Source organism: Oncorhynchus mykiss, chromosome 7, assembly GCF_013265735.2.
Source record: "Oncorhynchus mykiss isolate Arlee chromosome 7, USDA_OmykA_1.1, whole genome shotgun sequence".
Classification (NCBI taxonomy): Eukaryota; Metazoa; Chordata; class Actinopteri; order Salmoniformes; family Salmonidae; genus Oncorhynchus; species Oncorhynchus mykiss.
In genome coordinates, this window is record NC_048571.1 from 6433463 (window position 1) to 6453552 (window position 20090).

At 45.0% G+C, this 20090-nt stretch overlaps 1 protein-coding gene across 3 annotated transcripts in view; it reads right to left on the reverse strand.

Annotated features, from left to right (window-relative positions):
• Window positions 1-16680: 16680 nt before the first annotated feature.
• The window catches only part of LOC110513606 (kalirin), a 72457-nt gene continuing 69047 nt past the window's right edge, over window positions 16681-20090 (reverse strand). Inside the window, exons 45-48 of one of the 3 annotated variants that reach the window (XR_005052492.1) lie at window positions 19727-19898; window positions 19324-19496; window positions 18412-19076; window positions 16681-18227 (exon numbers count right to left, since the gene is read on the reverse strand). Coding sequence is in view for 1 of the 3 variants with exons in the window: in XM_036982253.1 (XP_036838148.1) it covers window positions 18894-19076; window positions 19324-19496; window positions 19727-19898 (528 nt within the window). In the remaining 2 variants the exon portion in view is untranslated. Of the gene's footprint in view, window positions 19077-19323; window positions 19497-19726; window positions 19899-20090 lie in introns of all 3 variants that reach the window. The other 2 variants (XR_005052491.1, XM_036982253.1) reach the window with 2 other exon arrangements.

The following is a 20090-nucleotide window of genomic DNA, read 5'->3' on the forward strand; positions in this document are numbered from 1 at the left end:
ATGTAGCCTACTGGAGTTTAACAGTGATCTCATCTTCACCCTTGTCATCTTTTTTATCATCGTCATAATCTCCATTATCATCAACACCACCTCCTTCTTCTCCTCCTCATCACTATCTCCATCTGTGCGTGTGTGTTGCCATTCTATGATGACTCATCAGCTCGAGCGCAAAGCTAAACATTTGTGAATAAAGGAAGACGGAACACGTGGTGCAGTTTTCCGAGCAGGTGATTGGATGAGTTTTGCTGCAGTCTGATAGAAGTGGCGCTGTGAAGAAGGAGAAGAGAGGAGGGAGATACTGCGGAGTCGCGAGCCGGGGGAAGGTGGAATTCAACATTTTCTCTCCAGCCGCTGCTGCATTCCCGTTCCGTCTCCAAGGCAACAACCGAGACAGCAATGGGGATAAGAAAGACAGACAGAGAGAGGAGGGAGAAAGAGAGAGCGACAGAGAGAGACTTTACACCAGCTCACATGGCCATGAAGCAAAACGATAGAAAAGATACAAAACTCGTGTTCTCTAAACCTCCTCAAACTCATATTCTGTTTCCTGATCAGGCTACAACAAATATGTTTTAAAATAATGCTAATGGTTTGGATTTATTAGCCTATACATAGGCTACTCCTCATCTCCCAAAGAGACACGCTTCTTCATTTGGCCTATTTTATTCCCAGTCATTTTGTTGGGCGGCTGGGATAGGCCTTTTTTTAATCTCCAAAGGTGCAAAAAAAATCATTTTCTTTGACGTGATGCAGGCTACTGTTTGTGTCGATTAGGGGGAAAACCGGTTATGCAACTTCACACCATCAGCAACAGCTTACGGACACGGGTTACCATGGAGACGCCGCGGAGGCAGCAGGTTGCAGAGAGAAGGAAAGAGAGAGGAGAGAATCAATATTAAATTATTAGCCTACCACAGAGGTGACTTATGGCAAAGATGAACACATCTCCTCTGCTCATAATGTAGGCTTATATATATATACACACACACACACACACACACACACACACACACACACACACACACACACACACACACACACTCTAAGGTATAATACTTGTATTGTTACAATGTCTTACAATGTATAACAGATGCCTCCTTACAATAACAGAGCATAGGGCTAAAAGAGAAAGAGTAATTATCCAGTGTTTCTAGATTTCTATGAAATATGACCTAGAATTAATGACAATATGAGTGAAATAGCTTTCCTTCCTAAAAAATGGTAATTAAGTATGCTAAAAATCCGTTTTTCTGTGTAGGAATGGTGTGGGTTTACCCCAACAGCAGGACGGTGTGGACATACACCGGCCATTAAAAATATTCACGCAAGTAGACCACTGATTGGCCAGCTCATCCTCCACATCATCCTCTATGTGTAAATAGCAAGCACTTTTTAAACCAGTCTGTTTGAGATACATGTTTGAGGTGGGATTTTTAAAGTGTTTTTTCCCCCTCCAATTTATGCTTTGGCCACAAATACGAGTATAGGATGAGTCAACAACATTATTTGGGTTTGAGTTAACAGAATGTGAAAAAAAGCAGGTGTTCTTCTGAGAAGAGGTCAGAGGCCTTATTCACAAACTATCTCAGAGTAGAAGTGCTGATCCAGGATCAGTGGATTCAATATGATCTAATAAGGCAAAACTCATCCTAGATCAGCACTCCTTCTTTAAAGGTCCAATGCAGCTGTTTTAATCTCAATATCAAATCATATCTGGGTAAAAATGAAGTACCTTCCTGTGATTGTTCTCAATTAAAATGGCCAAAAATAAACTAAAATAGTTTCTTAGCAAAGAGCAGTTTTTCAAGCTATGGGATTGGTCTGAGTGGTGGGGGGGAACTGAAAACTAGCTGTTATTGGCAGAAAGGTTTAGAACTCTCTTTCTTATTGGTCTATTAACTAAATCACCGCCTGGGTCACCAGGCTGGCTGAAACTCCATCCCACCACAACGGGCTGCGATTTCAGGAGGTCTTTTCAAACAGCTCTTACACTAAAAGGGAATTATCAAAATGTTCACAATTTCACAGTATTATTCCAACCTCCTAGTGTGGAAATATATATAAAACACAGGAAATCACGTTTTTGACTGCACTGTGCCTGTGAGCAGCTTTATAAATATGGGCCCCAGACTCATAGAAAACACATACTGTATGTAGCATAGCGATGGGCCTTCACAGAGTTTGGAAAACTTTGTTTCATTCATGCCTACTGTCATTATAAAGGCTGCCATGTTGGCAACAAAGGTTCCACTTCTGGTAAGAATTTGAATATTTGTCATGGAATGCTAAGTGCTCTGTATCTATGAGCTGATGCCTCCACCTAGTGGTCCTAAAAGGAGTCACAGTGTGTGTGTGTGTGTGTGTGTGTGACATTAACTAACATAACTATTTAACTACTCCCTCAACACTTTAAACCTTCAGTCCTTCACCCTCTATAGCAGTTAGTCCCATTTCACTGGCAAATGCATCATTTGCATGACCTGACCTGATAACATCTGGGCACACACACACACACACACACAGTGTTGTTATCATTTTGAGTGAAGTTGTTTTATGTTGTTTGACTGTTTCAGCGTTGTGTGAGTGTTGTCCTGACACACCACACACACACACACACACACACACACACACACACAGTGTTGTTATCATTTTGAGTAAAGTTGTTTTATGTTGTTTGAGCGTTTCAGCATTGTGTGAGTGTTGTCCTGACACACACCAAACACACACTCACAAACACACACACAAACATACACACACACACACAGTGTTGTTATCATTTTGAGTGAAGTTGTTTTATGACATTTGAGTGTTTCAGCGTTGTGTGAGTGTTGTTTCAGCGTTGTGTGAGTGTTGTTCTGCTCCCCTGTAAGGTCGGGCTGTTTGAATAGTGAGCAGAGGTGGAAATGACTTGCCGTTACCAAGCAACCACATGTTAGCCTGGAAACTAATCTTCCTAAAGAGCAAATGTGAAAAACAGACTCCTGCCACCCAAACTCAGACAGACGGTGTGTGTGTGAGAGATGAAAGAGAGAGAGAGCGAGAGACCGAGACAAAGACAAAGATAGAGAGAGAGACAGAGACCAAGAGAGTGAGACAGAGAAACAGAGACAGAGAGAGAGAGACAGAGACAGAGAGACAGAGAGAGACAGAGAGAGAGAAGAGACAGAGACAGAGACAGAGAGACAGACCAAGAGAGTGAGACAGAGAGACAGAGACAGAGACAGAGAGACAGAGACCAAGAGAGTGAGACAGAGAGACAGAGTGTAGGCCTAAAGCCTCAGGGTTTCTCTTATCTCCTTTCTATCTCATTTAAGGGCCAATCAGAAACATGGAACACAATCTATTTGACAATCAGGAACTCCCAGGGTGTTTGCATGTTTAATTTGTGACACATTTGACTGTCTGTTAAAAGCACACACCCCTCAGGCAGCAAGTCACCACGCAAGCTCCACCAAGACCCTCTTGACCTGTGTGTGTGTGTGTGTGTGTGTGTGTGTGTGTCATTATAGGCCTATTATTCATCTTAATTTAAATACATTTTATTAGACTTTATTAAACGTAGTTCGTTGTCAGACATTTGGTCCGGTTGGAGAGCTCTCCGCTGTGTCCGCCAGGCCGCACGCACGGCCCGTTAATGTTTAACCGATTCCTCCATCAGACTACCCTACGATTACCGTGCCATTTCAACCATACTGTTGGAAGGGACTTGGATCTCCGTGGTAGCATACGTCCCCGGTCCTATTCTCTCTGCCCACGAGAGAAAATTCAATGTCAATATTTACTAAATAATGAACAGGCACGAAACGGCCATTAGAACTCCGCTTCCATGCAGATAGTGCCCACCTGCTCAACACAAAGAAAAAAGTAGAAAACGTAATTTCAGAGTTTTTCTTTGTATGTCTATGCGACAGCTATACAGGCCTCTATGCCTGCGTTGGTAGCCTATCTGCTCAAAACTGGGCTCTGATCCAATTACTTGTCCCTACGGGAATATTGTAGAGCCGGCTAATCTCTAATGAGTGGTCGATGGATTTATATGTTTATAGCGCCTTTTCAAATTATATTCACATTTATTTGAACTTTATCCCTTTTCCCGTCTGCTTTGTTTTCACGCAGTTTTCCTGCACCTGCTTAACGCGAGCCGAACGAACAAAACGTCATCTTCATCATGTATTGTGCGCGTGGCTCAGCGTGAGGCAGGTGCAGATCTCTCTCCATTTGGAATGGTGCTCACCTTCTCGAGAGGGAAACATTTAGGCAAACACAGACAGAATAGACTCCATGGGAAAGTCCAGAGACGGAGTTATGGAGTTGGTGATGTACCGGTAGCCTAAAATAAATCAAATCAAGTTGAGTTGATGCTGACCAAAAGTTGTTTATTCGAAGCAGCAGATCATTTTATTTTGCATAAAGGAATTTCATAAAGCAGATTGTGAAAATAAAACTTTTGGGAAACATATATAGCCTATCCTATAAGACTCACTTGCCTGCATTGAAGTTGCACAGCTGGAGATGCAGATGCCTTGTTGGTCAGAACCGTGACGTCCTCTCTCTCAAGGGTGGGTATAGCCTTCAGACCCTGCTCGAGCCAGTGTCCTGGATTTATAGGTGGTGTAACACCGAGAACATGAGAAGGGTTGGGGGTTTGACTCTTCCCGGACACACCTGCTGCAGGACTATATGAACCCTAGACGCCGATCTAAGGCCAGTTTTTGGTTGAGTTTGGGATTTGGGGGAGGGTAAACTGAACCTAGATCTGTGCCTACGGGCAATTTACACACTCCCTCGCGATGGAATTGGCCAGGATCCGAGAGGGGCGCGGCGAGAGGTGGAGGGTAGTTCTACTCCATTTTGGGTCTTCCGTTACTGTCTGAAGAGCTTCGTATACAAACGTCACTTTTTCATGGTACACCTTTTGTCAAATTTGCCGTCAAAAGTAGATTGTTTTTTGGGGGGCTTTTAAACTAACCCTTCCCTTAACCTAATTATCCTAACCTGCTACGTTACTTCCTAATCTGCTGCTTAAATTCTCTTAAACCTGCTTCAAAAAGTCAATTTTGACAAAAACTCCATCTCCTCTAGACAAAAGCCTTTTTTCATACCCTCGTAGGCAGTTGCTCTTTAACGGATAGAGCTGATAAGGTTGATCAGCTGGAAACAGAGGGAAGAGGATGGAAAGATGTTGAACTTACTATACGCCTCAGGGAGGTGTGAATTAAGGGCTCAGAATTGTTTTACATAGTGTTTTCCCCAGTTTGGAAGGAAGCTTTTCAAAGGTATTTGAATATAGCAGGCCAAACCTAATCATGTCATACACTCCCCCATGAATGCTGGGAATGCATTTTATGGGCTCCCGAGTGGCGCAGCGGTCTAAGGCACTGCATCTCAGTGCAAGAGGCTTCAATACAGTCCCTGGTTTGAATCCAGGCTGTATCACATCCGGCCGTGATTGGGAGTCCCTTAGGGTGGCGCACAATTGGCCCAGCGTCGTCCGGGTTTGGCCGGTGTAGGCCGTCACTGTAAATAAGAATTTGTTCTTAACTGACTTGCCTAGTTAAATAAAGGTTAAATAAAATATGTTGTGCCCAGTAGAAATAAATGGTAAATAATGTATGGTGTCATTTTGGAGTCACTTTTATTATAAATAAGAATAGAACATGTTTCTGAACACGTCTCCCATGACTATGGATAATCATGAATAAATCGTGAATAATGAGGCATGAATATCATACCCCCCCCCAAAAAAACTCCCGTTATTGGTAATGGTGAGAGTATGTTTTGGGGGCATGATCATTGTGCAGCTGTAACTTTCTCACTCATCATTATTCACTATTCATTCATGATTATATGTAATCATGATAGCATCCACATGAATGTAGAATTGTTTAGAAGCATATTCTATTCTTATTTACAATAAAGAATAGCACAATACATTATGTACCGTTCATTTCTACTGGACACACCATAATCCGAAACGCAAATGCATCCAAATGTCGAGTCACAGCATGATGTAGTAACTGCATGCTCGGAATATGGGAACAAATACTAACCTTTTGATTATATTTCATAAAGTATAAGTTAAATGTGTCCAAATACTTATGACACATTCAAATGGGGAGACTAGATACATCATTTTTACATTTTTTATTGAACCTTTATCTAGGCAAGTCAGTTAAGAACAATTTTTTATTTACAATGACGACCTAACACAAAACACATCATCCAAAACACAACCAAAACAAACAGCAAAACATCCAACAGGTTTGTAGAGTCACAAGCTTGATGCAGTCATTGTGTGGTAGGAATATGGGACCAAATACTAAACTGTTGACTCAATTTACACGATAAGTGAATTTGTCCAAACACTTTTGACACCTCCAAATGGGGGGACTAGATACATAAAGTACATACATATTTAAATAGTAAACAGATATGTATGCAATACTCTCAAATAAAAGGTGACATTCTGTGCTGTTACCTCAAATAAAATCCAAAATGCTGGAGTATAAAGATAAATGTAAAGTTTTAGCTTCACTGTCCAAATAAATGCATAGGGGAGTTTATATATATGATGATTACTATACAGTAGGGAAGTAACTCACACCAATCTTTGTACAAAGCCTGGGTGAGCCGCCCCTCGCGCCTGACTGACATCGCTTCTTTCTTTCCTTCCTTCCCTCTTCCCACTCACTTATCTACCTACCAATCAGTGATTACCTCTAGGAAGGAAGGAAGGATGCATCTGTAAGTATTGGTACAGAGCCTGACTTTATTTAATGGACTCTAGCTCCCCCATGTGGTGGTCAGAACTTAAGTCTCATATTCATTAAGTGTCCCAGTGTATGAGTACTGATCTAGGATCAGTTGGACTTTTTAGGTTATAATGAATGGACCAGCATTTAACCTGAGGCTTCATGAACAAGCCCAGATCTTACTATTATGGCCCTGTCCAGAAACAACCCCTAGGCCCTACCCTCTATGGCCCTGTCCAGAAACAACCCCTAGGCCAAAACCTCTATGGCCCTGTCCAGAAACAACCCCTAGGCCCTACCATCTATGGCCCTGTCCAGAAACAACCCCTAGGCCCTACCCTCTATGGCCCTGTCCAGAAACAACCCCTAGGCCCTACCCTCTATGGCCCCGTCCAGAAACAACCCCTAGGCCCTACGCTCTATGGCCCTGTCCAGAAACAACCCCTAGGCCCTACCCTCTATGGCCCTGTCCAGAAACAACCCCTAGGCCCTACCCTTTATGGTCCCGTCAAGAAACAACCCCTAGGCCCTACCCTCTATGGCCCTGTCCAGAAACAACCCCTAGGCCCCACCCTCTATGGCCCCATCCAGAAACAACCCCTAGGCCCTACCCTCTATGGCCCTGTCCAGAAACAACCCCTAGGCCAAAACCTCTATGGCCCCGTCCAGAAACAATCCCTAGGCCCTACCCTCTATGGCCCTGTCCAGAAACAACCCCTAGGCCCTACCCTCTATGGCCCTGTCCAGAAACAACCCCTAGGCCCTACCCTCTATGGCCCCGTCCAGAAACAACCCCTAGGACCTACCCTCTATGGCCTCGTCCAGAAACAACCCCTAGGCCCTACCCTCTATGTCCCCGTCCAGAAACAACCCCTAGGCCCTACCCTCTATGGCCCCGTCCAGAAACAACCCCTAGGCCCTACCCTCTATGTCCCCGTCCAGAAACAACCCCTAGGCCCTACCCTCTATGGAATGTTTTCCCACACAAGGGAACAGATTCCATTACACCATAGCCTATGTGTGAACAGTGTATTTATGTCATATAATTGTAGGTTTTATTGACCACCTGCCCCAATGATCTGCTGCTGATGACTGGGATGAATGTAGGAGCAGATTTCAGGAGCAGGACAAGACACCCTCATTTTGACTGATGACTGGGATGAATGTAGGAGCAGATTTCAGGAGCAGGACAAGACACCCTCATTTTGACTGATGACTGGGATGAATGTAGGAGCAGATTTCAGGAGCAGGACAAGACACCCTCATTTTGACTGATGACTGGGATGAATGTAGGAGCAGATTTCAGGAGCAGGACAAGACACCCTCATTTTGACTGATGACTGGGATGAATGTAGGAGCAGATTTCAGGAGCAGGACAAGACACCCTCATTTTGACTGATGACTGGGATGAATGTAGGAGCAGATTTCAGGAGCAGGACAAGACACCCTCATTTTGACTGATGACTGGGATGAATGTAGGAGCAGATTTCAGGAGCAGGACAAGACACCCTCATTTTGACTGATGACTGGGATGAATGTAGGAGCAGATTTCAGGAGCAGGACAAGACACCCTCATTTTGACTGATGACTGGGATGAATGTAGGAGCAGATTTCAGGAGCAGGACAAGACACCCTCATTTTGACTGATGACTGATATGAGAGCATGTACGTGATAGGTCTATCTGGCTGATATGAGAGCATGTACGTGATAGGCCTATCTGGCTGATATGAGAGCATGTACGTGATAGGTCTATCTGGCTGATATGAGAGCATGTACGTGATAGGCCTATCTGGCTGATATGAGAGCATGTACGTGATAGGTCTATCTGGCTGATATGAGAGCATGTACGTGATAGGTCTATCTGGCTGATATGAGAGCATGTACGTGATAGGTCTATCTGGCTGATATAAGAGCATGTACGTGATAGGTCTATCTGGCTGATATGAGAGCATGTACGTGATAGGCCTATCTGGCTGATATGAGAGCATGTACGTGATAGGCCTATCTGGCTGATATGAGAGCATGTACGTGATAGGCCTATCTGGCTGATATGAGAGCATGTACGTGATAGGCCTATCTGGCTGATATAAGAGCATGTACGTGATAGGTCTATCTGGCTGATATGAGAGCATGTACGTGATAGGCCTATCTGGCTGATATGAGAGCATGTACGTGATAGGCCTATCTGGCTGATATGAGAGCATGTACGTGATAGGCCTATCTGGCTGATATGAGAGCATGTACGTGATAGGCCTATCTGGCTGATATAAGAGCATGTACGTGATAGGCCTATCTGGCTGATATAAGAGCATGTACGTGATAGGCCTATCTGGCTGATATAAGAGCATGTACGTGATAGGCCTATCTGGCTGATATGAGAGCATGTACGTGATAGGTCTATCTGGCTGATATAAGAGCATGTACGTGATAGGCCTATCTGGCTGATATGAGAGCATGTACGTGATAGGTCTATCTGGCTGATATGAGAGCATGTACGTGATAGGTCTATCTGGCTGATATAAGAGCATGTACGTGATAGGCCTATCTGGCTGATATGAGAGCATGTACGTGATAGGTCTATCTGGCTGATATGAGAGCATGTACGTGATAGGTCTATCTGGCTGATATGAGAGCATGTACGTGATAGGTCTATCTGGCTGATATAAGAGCATGTACGTGATAGGTCTATCTGGCTGATATGAGAGCATGTACGTGATAGGCCTATCTGGCTGATATGATTATGATGGTCATAATGCTTCATGACAGTATCATAAAGTGTATTTTCTACAAATGATTTAAAATATGATTTTAAAAAACATGAATGTAAAGAATTCATAACAACAACAACAAAGGATTTAAGAAACACATTTTCAAACGAAAGGAAACTTCTTGGCAGGAAAAAAAACGAATTTGAATAAATGTGGGTTTTGACACTTATGTAGGTGCCATAACCAGCCATAACATAACACAACATATATCACAACATGTGTAAATATATGGGTCATGACAGTGTTATGACAAGTTATGTCAGATGTTGTGACAGTGGGTATTAAGTAAAGTGCTACCGTTCCTTTCTATACCTGCATAGGAGCTGCTATCACCCCTATGGGTTAAACTACCTTATAAGGGCAGGATCATTCCCAATGATCTACTAACACCCAGAAGGACATGCTGGCATTAACACACACATACACACACACACACACACACACACACACACACACACACACACACACACACACACACACACACACACACACACACACACACACACACACACACACACACACTGTGAAGTGGTCATGTGTGCTAACGGAGAAATCAGGTGGAATCCTGTCTGTATTATTGCACAAATTCTGTGGAATCCTGTCTGTATTAATGTAAGAAATTGAGCTCAGGTGCATCCTGTTTCTATTGATCGTCCTTGAGATGTTTCTACAACTTGATTGGAGTCAACCTGTGGTCAATTTAATTGATTGGGCATGATTTGGAAAGGCACGATTTGGAAAGGCACACACCTGTCTATATAAGATCCCACAGTTGACAGTGCACGTCACAGCAAAAACCAAGCCATGAAGTCGAAGGAATTGTCCGTAGAACAACGAGACAGGATTCTGTCAAGGCACAGATCTGGGGAAGGGTACCAAAACATTCTGAAGAATTGAAGGTCCCCAAGAAAAGTGGCCTCCATCATTCTTAAATGGAAGAAGTTTGGAACCAACAAGACTCTTCCCAGAGCTGGCCGTCCGGCAAAACTGAGCAATCGGGGGAGAAGGGCCTTGGACAGGGAGGTGACCAAGAACCCGATGGTCACGCTGACAGAGCTCCAGAGTTCCTCTGCTGAGATGGGAGAACCTTCCAGAAGGACAACTATCTCTGCAGCACTCCACCAATCAAGCCTTAATGGTGGAGTGGCCAAAACACTCCTCAGTAAAAGGCGCATGACAGCCCGCTTGGAGTTTGCCAAAAGGCACCTAAAGGGCTCTCAGACCCTGAGAAACAAGATTATCTGGTCTGATGAAACCACAATTGAACTCTTTGGCTTGAATGCCAAGAGTCATGTATGGAGGAAACCTGGCACCATCCCTACGGTGAAGCATGGTGGTGCCAGCATCATGCTGTGGGGATGTTTTTCAGCGGCAGGGACTGGGAGACGAGTCAGGATCGAGGCAAAGATGAACAGAGAAAAGTACAGAGATATCCTTGATGAAAACCTGCTCCAGAGCGCTCAGGACCTCAGACTGGGGCGAAGGTTCACCTTCCAAAAGGACAATGACCCTTAGCACACAGCCAAGACAACGCAGAAGTGGCTTCTTGTCACGCCCTGAGTTGAGTTGGGGTGGGCATGAGTTGGGGTGGGCATTCTATGTTTTCTATTTCTGTGTGATTGGCCAGGTGTGGTTCTCAATCAGAGGCAGCTGTTTATCGTTGTTTCTGATTGAGAACCATACTTAGGTAGCCTTTTCCCACCTGTGTTTTGTGGGTAGTTGTTTTCTGTTTTATGTTTCTGCACCAGACAGAACTGTTTCGGTTTTGTTCGTTCTCTTTGTTGTTTTTGTTATTCAGTGTTCAGTTCTATTGAAATATCATGAACGCCTACCACGCTGCACTTTGGTCCACTTCTTACCACGCTGCACTTTGGTCCACTTCTTACCACGCTGCACTTTGGTCCACTTCTTACCACGCTGCACTTTGGTCCACTTCTTACCACGCTGCACTTTGGTCCACTTCTTACCACGCTGCACTTTGGTCCACTTCTTACCACGCTGCACTTTGGTCCACTTCTTACCACGCTGCACTTTGGTCCACTTCTTACCACGCTGCGCTTTGGTCCACTTCTTACCACGCTGCACTTTGGTCCACTTCTTACCACGCTGCACTTTGGTCCACTTCTTACCACGCTGCACTTTGGTCCACTTCTTACCACGCTGCACTTTGGTCCACTTCTTACCACGCTGCGCTTTGGTCCACTTCTTACCACGCTGCACTTTGGTCCACTTCTTACCACGCTGCACTTTGGTCCACTTCTTACCACGCTGCACTTTGGTCCACTTCTTACCACGCTGCGCTTTGGTCCACTTCTTACCACGCTGCACTTTGGTCCACTTCTTACCACGCTGCACTTTGGTCCACTTCTTACCACGCTGCGCTTTGGTCCACTTCTTACCACGCTGCGCTTTGGTCCACTTCTTACCACGCTGCACTTTGGTCCACTTCTTACCACGCTGCGCTTTGGTCCACTTCTTACCACGCTGCACTTTGGTCCACTTCTTACCACGCTGCACTTTGGTCCACTTCTTACCACGCTGCACTTTGGTCCACTTCTTACCACGCTGCACTTTGGTCCACTTCTTACCACGCTGCACTTTGGTCCACTTCTTACCACGCTGCACTTTGGTCCACTTCTTACCACGCTGCGCTTTGGTCCACTTCTTACCACGCTGCACTTTGGTCCACTTCTTACCACGCTGCGCTTTGGTCCACTTCTTACCACGCTGCACTTTGGTCCACTTCTTACCACGCTGCACTTTGGTCCACTTCTTACCACGCTGCGCTTTGGTCCACTTCTTACCACGCTGCGCTTTGGTCCACTTCTTACCACGCTGCACTTTGGTCCACTTCTTACCACGCTGCGCTTTGGTCCACTTCTTACCACGCTGCGCTTTGGTCCACTTCTTACCACGCTGCACTTTGGTCCACTTCTTACCACGCTGCACTTTGGTCCACTTCTTACCACGCTGCACTTTGGTCCACTTCTTACCACGCTGCACTTTGGTCCACTTCTTACCACGCTGCACTTTGGTCCACTTCTTACCACGCTGCACTTTGGTCCACTTCTTACCACGCTGCGCTTTGGTCCACTTCTTACCACGCTGCGCTTTGGTCCACTTCTTACCACGCTGCACTTTGGTCCACTTCTTACCACGCTGCACTTTGGTCCACTTCTTACCACGCTGCACTTTGGTCCACTTCTTACCACGCTGCACTTTGGTCCACTTCTTACCACGCTGCACTTTGGTCCACTTCTTACCACGCTGCACTTTGGTCCACTTCTTACCACGCTGCACTTTGGTCCACTTCTTACCACGCTGCACTTTGGTCCACTTCTTACCACGCTGCGCTTTGGTCCACTTCTTACCACGCTGCACTTTGGTCCACTTCTTACCACGCTGCACTTTGGTCCACTTCTTACCACGCTGCACTTTGGTCCACTTCTTACCACGCTGCGCTTTGGTCCACTTCTTACCACGCTGCACTTTGGTCCACTTCTTACCACGCTGCACTTTGGTCCACTTCTTACCACGCTGCACTTTGGTCCACTTCTTACCACGCTGCGCTTTGGTCCACTTCTTACCACGCTGCGCTTTGGTCCACTTCTTACCACGCTGCGCTTTGGTCCACTTCTTACCACGCTGCGCTTTGGTCCACTTCTTACCACGCTGCACTTTGGTCCACTTCTTACCACGCTGCGCTTTGGTCCACTTCTTACCACGCTGCACTTTGGTCCACTTCTTACCACGCTGCGCTTTGGTCCACTTCTTACCACGCTGCGCTTTGGTCCACTTCTTACCACGCTGCGCTTTGGTCCACTTCTTACCACGCTGCGCTTTGGTCCACTTCTTACCACGCTGCGCTTTGGTCCACTTCTTACCACGCTGCGCTTTGGTCCACTTCTTACCACGCTGCGCTTTGGTCCACTTCTTACCACGCTGCGCTTTGGTCCACTTCTTACCACGCTGCGCTTTGGTCCACTTCTTACCACGCTGCGCTTTGGTCCACTTCTTACCACGCTGCGCTTTGGTCCACTTCTTACCACGCTGCGCTTTGGTCCACTTCTTACCACGCTGCGCTTTGGTCCACTTCTTACCACGCTGCGCTTTGGTCCACTTCTTACCACGCTGCGCTTTGGTCCACTTCTTATCACGCTGCGCTTTGGTCCACTTCTTACCACGCTGCGCTTTGGTCCACTTCTTACCACGCTGCGCTTTGGTCCACTTCTTACCACGCTGCGCTTTGGTCCACTTCTTACCACGCTGCGCTTTGGTCCACTTCTTACCACGCTGCGCTTTGGTCCACTTCTTACCACGCTGCGCTTTGGTCCACTTCTTACCACGCTGCGCTTTGGTCCACTTCTTACCACGCTGCGCTTTGGTCCACTTCTTACCACGCTGCGCTTTGGTCCACTTCTTACCACGCTGCGCTTTGGTCCACTTCTTCAAACAAACTTCTGGAGAAGTCTCTGAATGTCCTCTGAATACTTATGTAAATGTGATATCAGTTTTCATTTATAATACATTTGCAAACATTTCTAAACAGCTGTTTTTGCTTTATGGGGTATTGTGTGTAGATGGATGAGAAAAAACATATATTTCATCCATTTTAGAATAAGGCTGTAAAGTAACAAAATGTGGAAAAAGTGAAGGGGTCTGAATACTTTCTGAATGCACTGTATGTAGAATCCTGTATGTGTTAATGGAGGAAGTATGTAGAATCCTGTGTGTTAATAGAGGAAGTATGTAGAATCCTGTCTGTTAATAGAGGAAGTATGTAGAATCCTGTGTGTGTTAATGTGGGAGGAAGTATGTAGAATCCTGTGTGTGTTAATAGAGGAAGTATGTAGAATCCTGTGTGTTAATAGAGGAAGTATGTAGAATCCTGTCTGTTAATAGAGGAAGTATGTAGAATCCTGTGTGTGTTAATGTGGGAGGAAGTATGTAGAATCCTGTGTGTGTTAATAGAGGAAGTATGTAGAATCCTGTGTGTTAATAGAGGAAGTATGTAGAATCCTGTGTGTTAATAGAGGAAGTATGTAGAATCCTGTGTGTTAATAGAGGAAGTATGTAGAATCCTGTGTGTGTTATTAGAGGGAGGAAGTATGTAGAATCCTGTGTGTTAATAGAGGAAGTATGTAGAATCCTGTGTGTGTTATTAGAGGGAGGAAGTATGTAGAATCCCGTGTGTTAATAGAGGAAGTATGTAGAATCCTGTTTGTGTTAATGAGGGAGGAAGTATGAAAAATCCTGTTTGTGTTAATGAGGGAGGAAGTATGTAGAATCCTGTGTGTTAATGGAGGAAGTATGTAGAATCCTGTTTGTGTTAATGAGGGAGGAAGTATGTAGAATCCTGTGTGTTAATGGAGGAAGTATGTAGAATCCTGTTTGTGTTAATGAGGGAGGAAGTATGTAGAATCCTGTGTGTTAATGGAGGAATTATGTAGAATCCTGTTTGTGTTAATGAGGGAGGAAGTATGTAGAATCCTGTGTGTTAATGGAGGAAGTATGTAGAATTCTGTGTGTTAATAGAGGAAGTATGTAGAATCCTGTGTGTTAATAGAGGAAGTATGTAGAATCCTGTGTGTTAATAGAGGAAGTATGTAGAATCCTGTGTGTGTTAATGAGGGAGGAAGTATGTAGAATCCTGTGTGTTAATGTGGGAGGAAGTATGTAGAATCCTGTGTGTTAATGGAGAAAATATGTAGAATCCTGTGTGTTAATGAGGGAGGAAGTATGTAGAATCCTGTGTGTTAATGGAGAAAATATGTAGAATCCTGTGTGTTCATGAGGGAGGAAGTATGTAGAATCCTGTATGTGTTAATGAGGGAGGAAGTATGGAGAATCCTGTGTGTTAATGGAGAAAATATGTAGAATCCTGTGTGTTAATGGAGAAAATATGTAGAATCCTGTGTGTTAATGAGGGAGGAAGTATGTAGAATCCTGTGTGTTAATGAGGGAGGAAGTATGTAGAATCCTGTGTGTTAATGGAGGAAGTATGTAGAATTCTGTGTGTTAATAGAGGAAGTATGTAGAATCCTGTGTGTTAATAGAGGAAGTATGTAGAATCCTGTGTGTTAATAGAGGAAGTATGTAGAATCCTGTGTGTGTTAATGAGGGAGGAAGTATGTAGAATCCTGTGTGTTAATGTGGGAGGAAGTATGTAGAATCCTGTGTGTTAATGGAGAAAATATGTAGAATCCTGTGTGTTAATGAGGGAGGAAGTATGTAGAATCCTGTGTGTTAATGGAGAAAATATGTAGAATCCTGTGTGTTCATGAGGGAGGAAGTATGTAGAATCCTGTATGTGTTAATGAGGGAGGAAGTATGGAGAATCCTGTGTGTTAATGGAGAAAATATGTAGAATCCTGTGTGTTAATGGAGAAAATATGTAGAATCCTGTGTGTTAATGAGGGAGGAAGTATGTAGAATCCTGTGTGTTAATGAGGGAGGAAGTATGGAGAATCCTGTGTGTTAATGGAGAAAATATGTAGAATCCTGTATGTGTTAATGAGGGAGGAAGTATGTAGAATCCTGTGTGTTAATGAGGGAGGAAGTATGTAGAATCCTGTGTGTTAATGGAGAAAATATGTAGAATCCTGTATGTGTTAATGAGGGAGGAAGTATGTAGAATCCTGTGTGTTAATGAGGGAGGAAGTATGTAGAATCCTGTGTGTTAATGGAGAAAATATGTAGAATCCTGTGTGTGTTAATGAGGGAAGCCTGCAGTCAAAGAGTGTACATGTACATTACACTGTATATGAAGAGACACAACAAGGTTCCTATAGAAAGGCCTTATCACTCTAGCTTAGCATATTCACGACCGCCAAGCTAGCTACGGAGAACAACGTGATCACATTCAGTGCAGTATTCCATTGAAATAAAGTGATTTTTGGCCAAATGTGCAAATGTGTCATTTATGGACAAATGTGTCATTTTGTCACATGGTGAAGACATTCAGCTACTTAAGAGACTGTCTGGAAGCCAGCTAATGTATTTACACTCTGAAAGGTTTTCCACCCTCTCTGCTGTGGTCATCTGAGTTAATGTGCCAATAGCTATCCTCATTTCACTGGCAAAGAACCCCGCTGTGTGACGTTTGACACTATGCATCGGTGCCTTCATAACGACAGACAGATACAGACAGACTACAGTATTAGTATCCACTACATACACATGTTCCATTTCAGAGATGAAAAATGGTCTTTATTACAAACCACCATACAGAACTCATAGAGGTGAGATAGCAGCCATTTTGCAAGTACACATCACTGTATAATAATAACCTGTATGGCTAAGAGGGGCTAGGTCCCAAATCACACCCTACTCCCCATATAGTGCACTCCTTCAGGCAAAAGTAGTGCACTACATGGGGAATATGATGTCTTTTGAGTTTTGCCCAGAGCCTGTATAACCTGTGTAGTATGAAGCTATAGGCAGCAGTGCTGCCACTGCAGATACAAACCGGGGTTAGAAGTTACCCCCAGACACTGACCTAGGGTCAGTTTAGTGTTTCTACTCACGGTTAAGGTCAGATTGGGGAGAGAGTAACCTGATCCTAGATCTGTGCTAAAGGGCAACTTTTACCCTGAGCAGGGGAGAGTTGAAGGGTTAACTAGTTCAGCAGTTAATTAAAACCTGAAAATCCAATATGGCGGCAAGGCTTCTGTTTAATATGAAGGAGTTGGACTGACGTGTTTCCCAGCTCCCTGTTGTCCTGTTAAATCATGTACATGTCTGTAAAATACTATTTACATATTTTCCAAAGAATGCATAATATTAGGGTTCAAACTCTGGGTGACATTTAAAAGTATGAGGATGCACACTCTAGAGTCCTTCACACTGCCCAACAGCAGCTCTACAGGAACAGGAAACCACATCAAAGGGACACAGGGATTGATCAGTGAAAAAACACAGAGAACACAGGGGTTTCTATTCAATACAAACAGAACCCAAAGGACAACACACACACACACACACGCGCACGCACGCACGCACGCACGCACGCACACACACACACACACACGCGCACGCACGCGCACGCACGCACGCACGCACACACACACACACACAAACACACAAACGCACCCACACGCACACACACATACAGACGTTAACGTGACAATACTTCTCTTCTCTCTGTTTTCTATTCAGGTGAAAAACAGAATATATGAATCATATAAGAACTATATATACTTCATAATGCGCTCAGAGCTCTATTTACGTGGTGAGACTTTCGCTTTCTTTTACACATATTAACAAACAGGAAATGATGTCATCTCACCGGGGTCATGGGTTGGGGTGGGTGGGTGAGGGTTCAGTCCATTTATTTTGACCCCCACGCCATGAAAGCAGAAACATCACGTGCTGACACTATGTTTTTTCACCGATATGTAAAAACAACCATTATTACAATGTAATTTCTTGCTTGTCTCCAGCAGATATATTTGACCTTTGACCCTCCACTTGAGTCTGGTTCCTTAATGAGGTGGGAGAGTTTCTGACAGCTGTTCTCAGTCTTGTTTTATTCTAGAATCCAAGAGTTCCGGAATGACTGAGGCAGAAGCCCTTAGTGGCCTCATCAGTTTGGATGTTCCAAAGGCAACAGCCCTTAGTGACCTCATCAGTTGGGATGTTCCAAAGGCAGCAGCCCTTAGTGACATCATCAGTGTGGATGTTCCAAAGGCAGCAGCCCTTAGTGACCTCATCAGTTGGGATGTTCCAAAGGCAGCAGCCCTTAGTGACATCTTCAGTGTGGATGTTCCAAAGGCAGCAGCCCTTAGTGACCTCATCAGTTGGCAGCGGCCCTTAGTGGCCTCATCAGTTTGGGTGTTCCAAAGGCAGCAGCCCTTAGTGTCATCATCAGTTGGCAGCAGCCCTTAGTGACCTCATCAGTTGGCAGCATCAGTTGGACCTCATCAGTTGGGATGTTCCATAGGCTGCAGCCATTAGTGACCTCATCAGTTGGCAGCGGCCCTTACTGGCCTCATCAGTTGGACCTTATCAGTTGGGATGTTCCATAGGCATACTGTGTGTCCATTCACTTCAAATCCCTCTGTCTGGACCTGCAGCTCTCTGGCCTCTTTTCACCAGTGTGAGGAACTCCAGTAGTTGGTTACTAGTGTTCATGGTTGCTACCGGTTGTTGAGGATGTTTGCTACGTGTGTGTGATTGGTTTAACTGGGGCAGCTGACTGTATGTAACTGATGTAACTAGTTTAAACTATGTGTAACTATTTGGGACCAGTAACTAAGAGGTTGACAGATGTGTGTGATTGGTACTGGGTCTTACTGGCATCAGTGTAACTGGGCCGTAACTGGTTATGTAACTGTTTATATCTGGGGGGTTCTGACTGGTTCTAACTGGTAGTTAGTGGTTGAACAGGACGCTGCGCGGCACCCAGCCCTCTGCAGGCGGAGACTCCGTGTTGGCCGGTCGGTAGACCAGACACTGGCCATGTTGGTTGGATGCCAGAATCTGGACCCGTTCCCCGCGAAGTACCGTGATCTCATCCTCACGCACCGCACTGAAGTCCTGGATCACCAGCACCAGCTTCCACACACACACACACACACACACACACACACACACACACACACACACACACACACACAGAGGTATAAAACACTTGTTAAACACACTGCGCAGACATAATGAGTCACCAAGGTGAGTATCTACATGTTGTTGATAGCCATGCGTAACATACAGGTATTATATGTACAGCATTAGTTAATTGATACTATTTATAAGACAGTGTTCTCTCAGAGGAAACAATCAAGTTGATTCAATCTCATCTCACCTCGTTGTCCTGTGCCTCGCCGTCTGCCTGTGTGTGTGTGTTGTGTCCGTTAGGGGTGGGGGGCACAGAGGGAGGTCGGCCCGATGCTTTGGGGCCGAAGCCCGAGGGGGGTCGGGTGAGGAGGTTTGTTCCCCCACCCTCCTTCCTCTGGTACTCTATAGGAGACTGCAGAGCTGCAAACACACACACACACACACACACACACACACACACACACACACACTCCTTTACCACATCATTTCTCAGTAATCAGCAGGTAAAGATCTGTTGAAAAGGGGCTGTGGTGTAGAGTGGGGTAACACTTAACCCCTTATGTATGCATTCATAAAGCCTTTATAGCAGTTCCATAAGACATTCTAACATCGGTCATAGGCAGTCATAAAGTGGTCCTACAGTTTCTTACCAGACAGGAAGTTGCTCTGTGTGTCCAGTAGCTCAGTGATGTGTGAGACCCACAGCTGTTTGACAGAGGGGCTGGCTGCCTGCAGGGTGAAACGCTCTGCGGACCCCCGAGATGACAGAACAAACTTACAGGGGTCCCCCTCCACACACTCCTGCATGGCCAGGTAGCTCACCTACACACACATACACACACACACACACACACACACACACACACACACACACACACACACACACACACACACACACACACACACACACACACACACACACACACGCACACAGTTAAACACAGAGAACAAACTCACACTTGCACACACACACACACACACACACACACACACACACACACACACACACACACA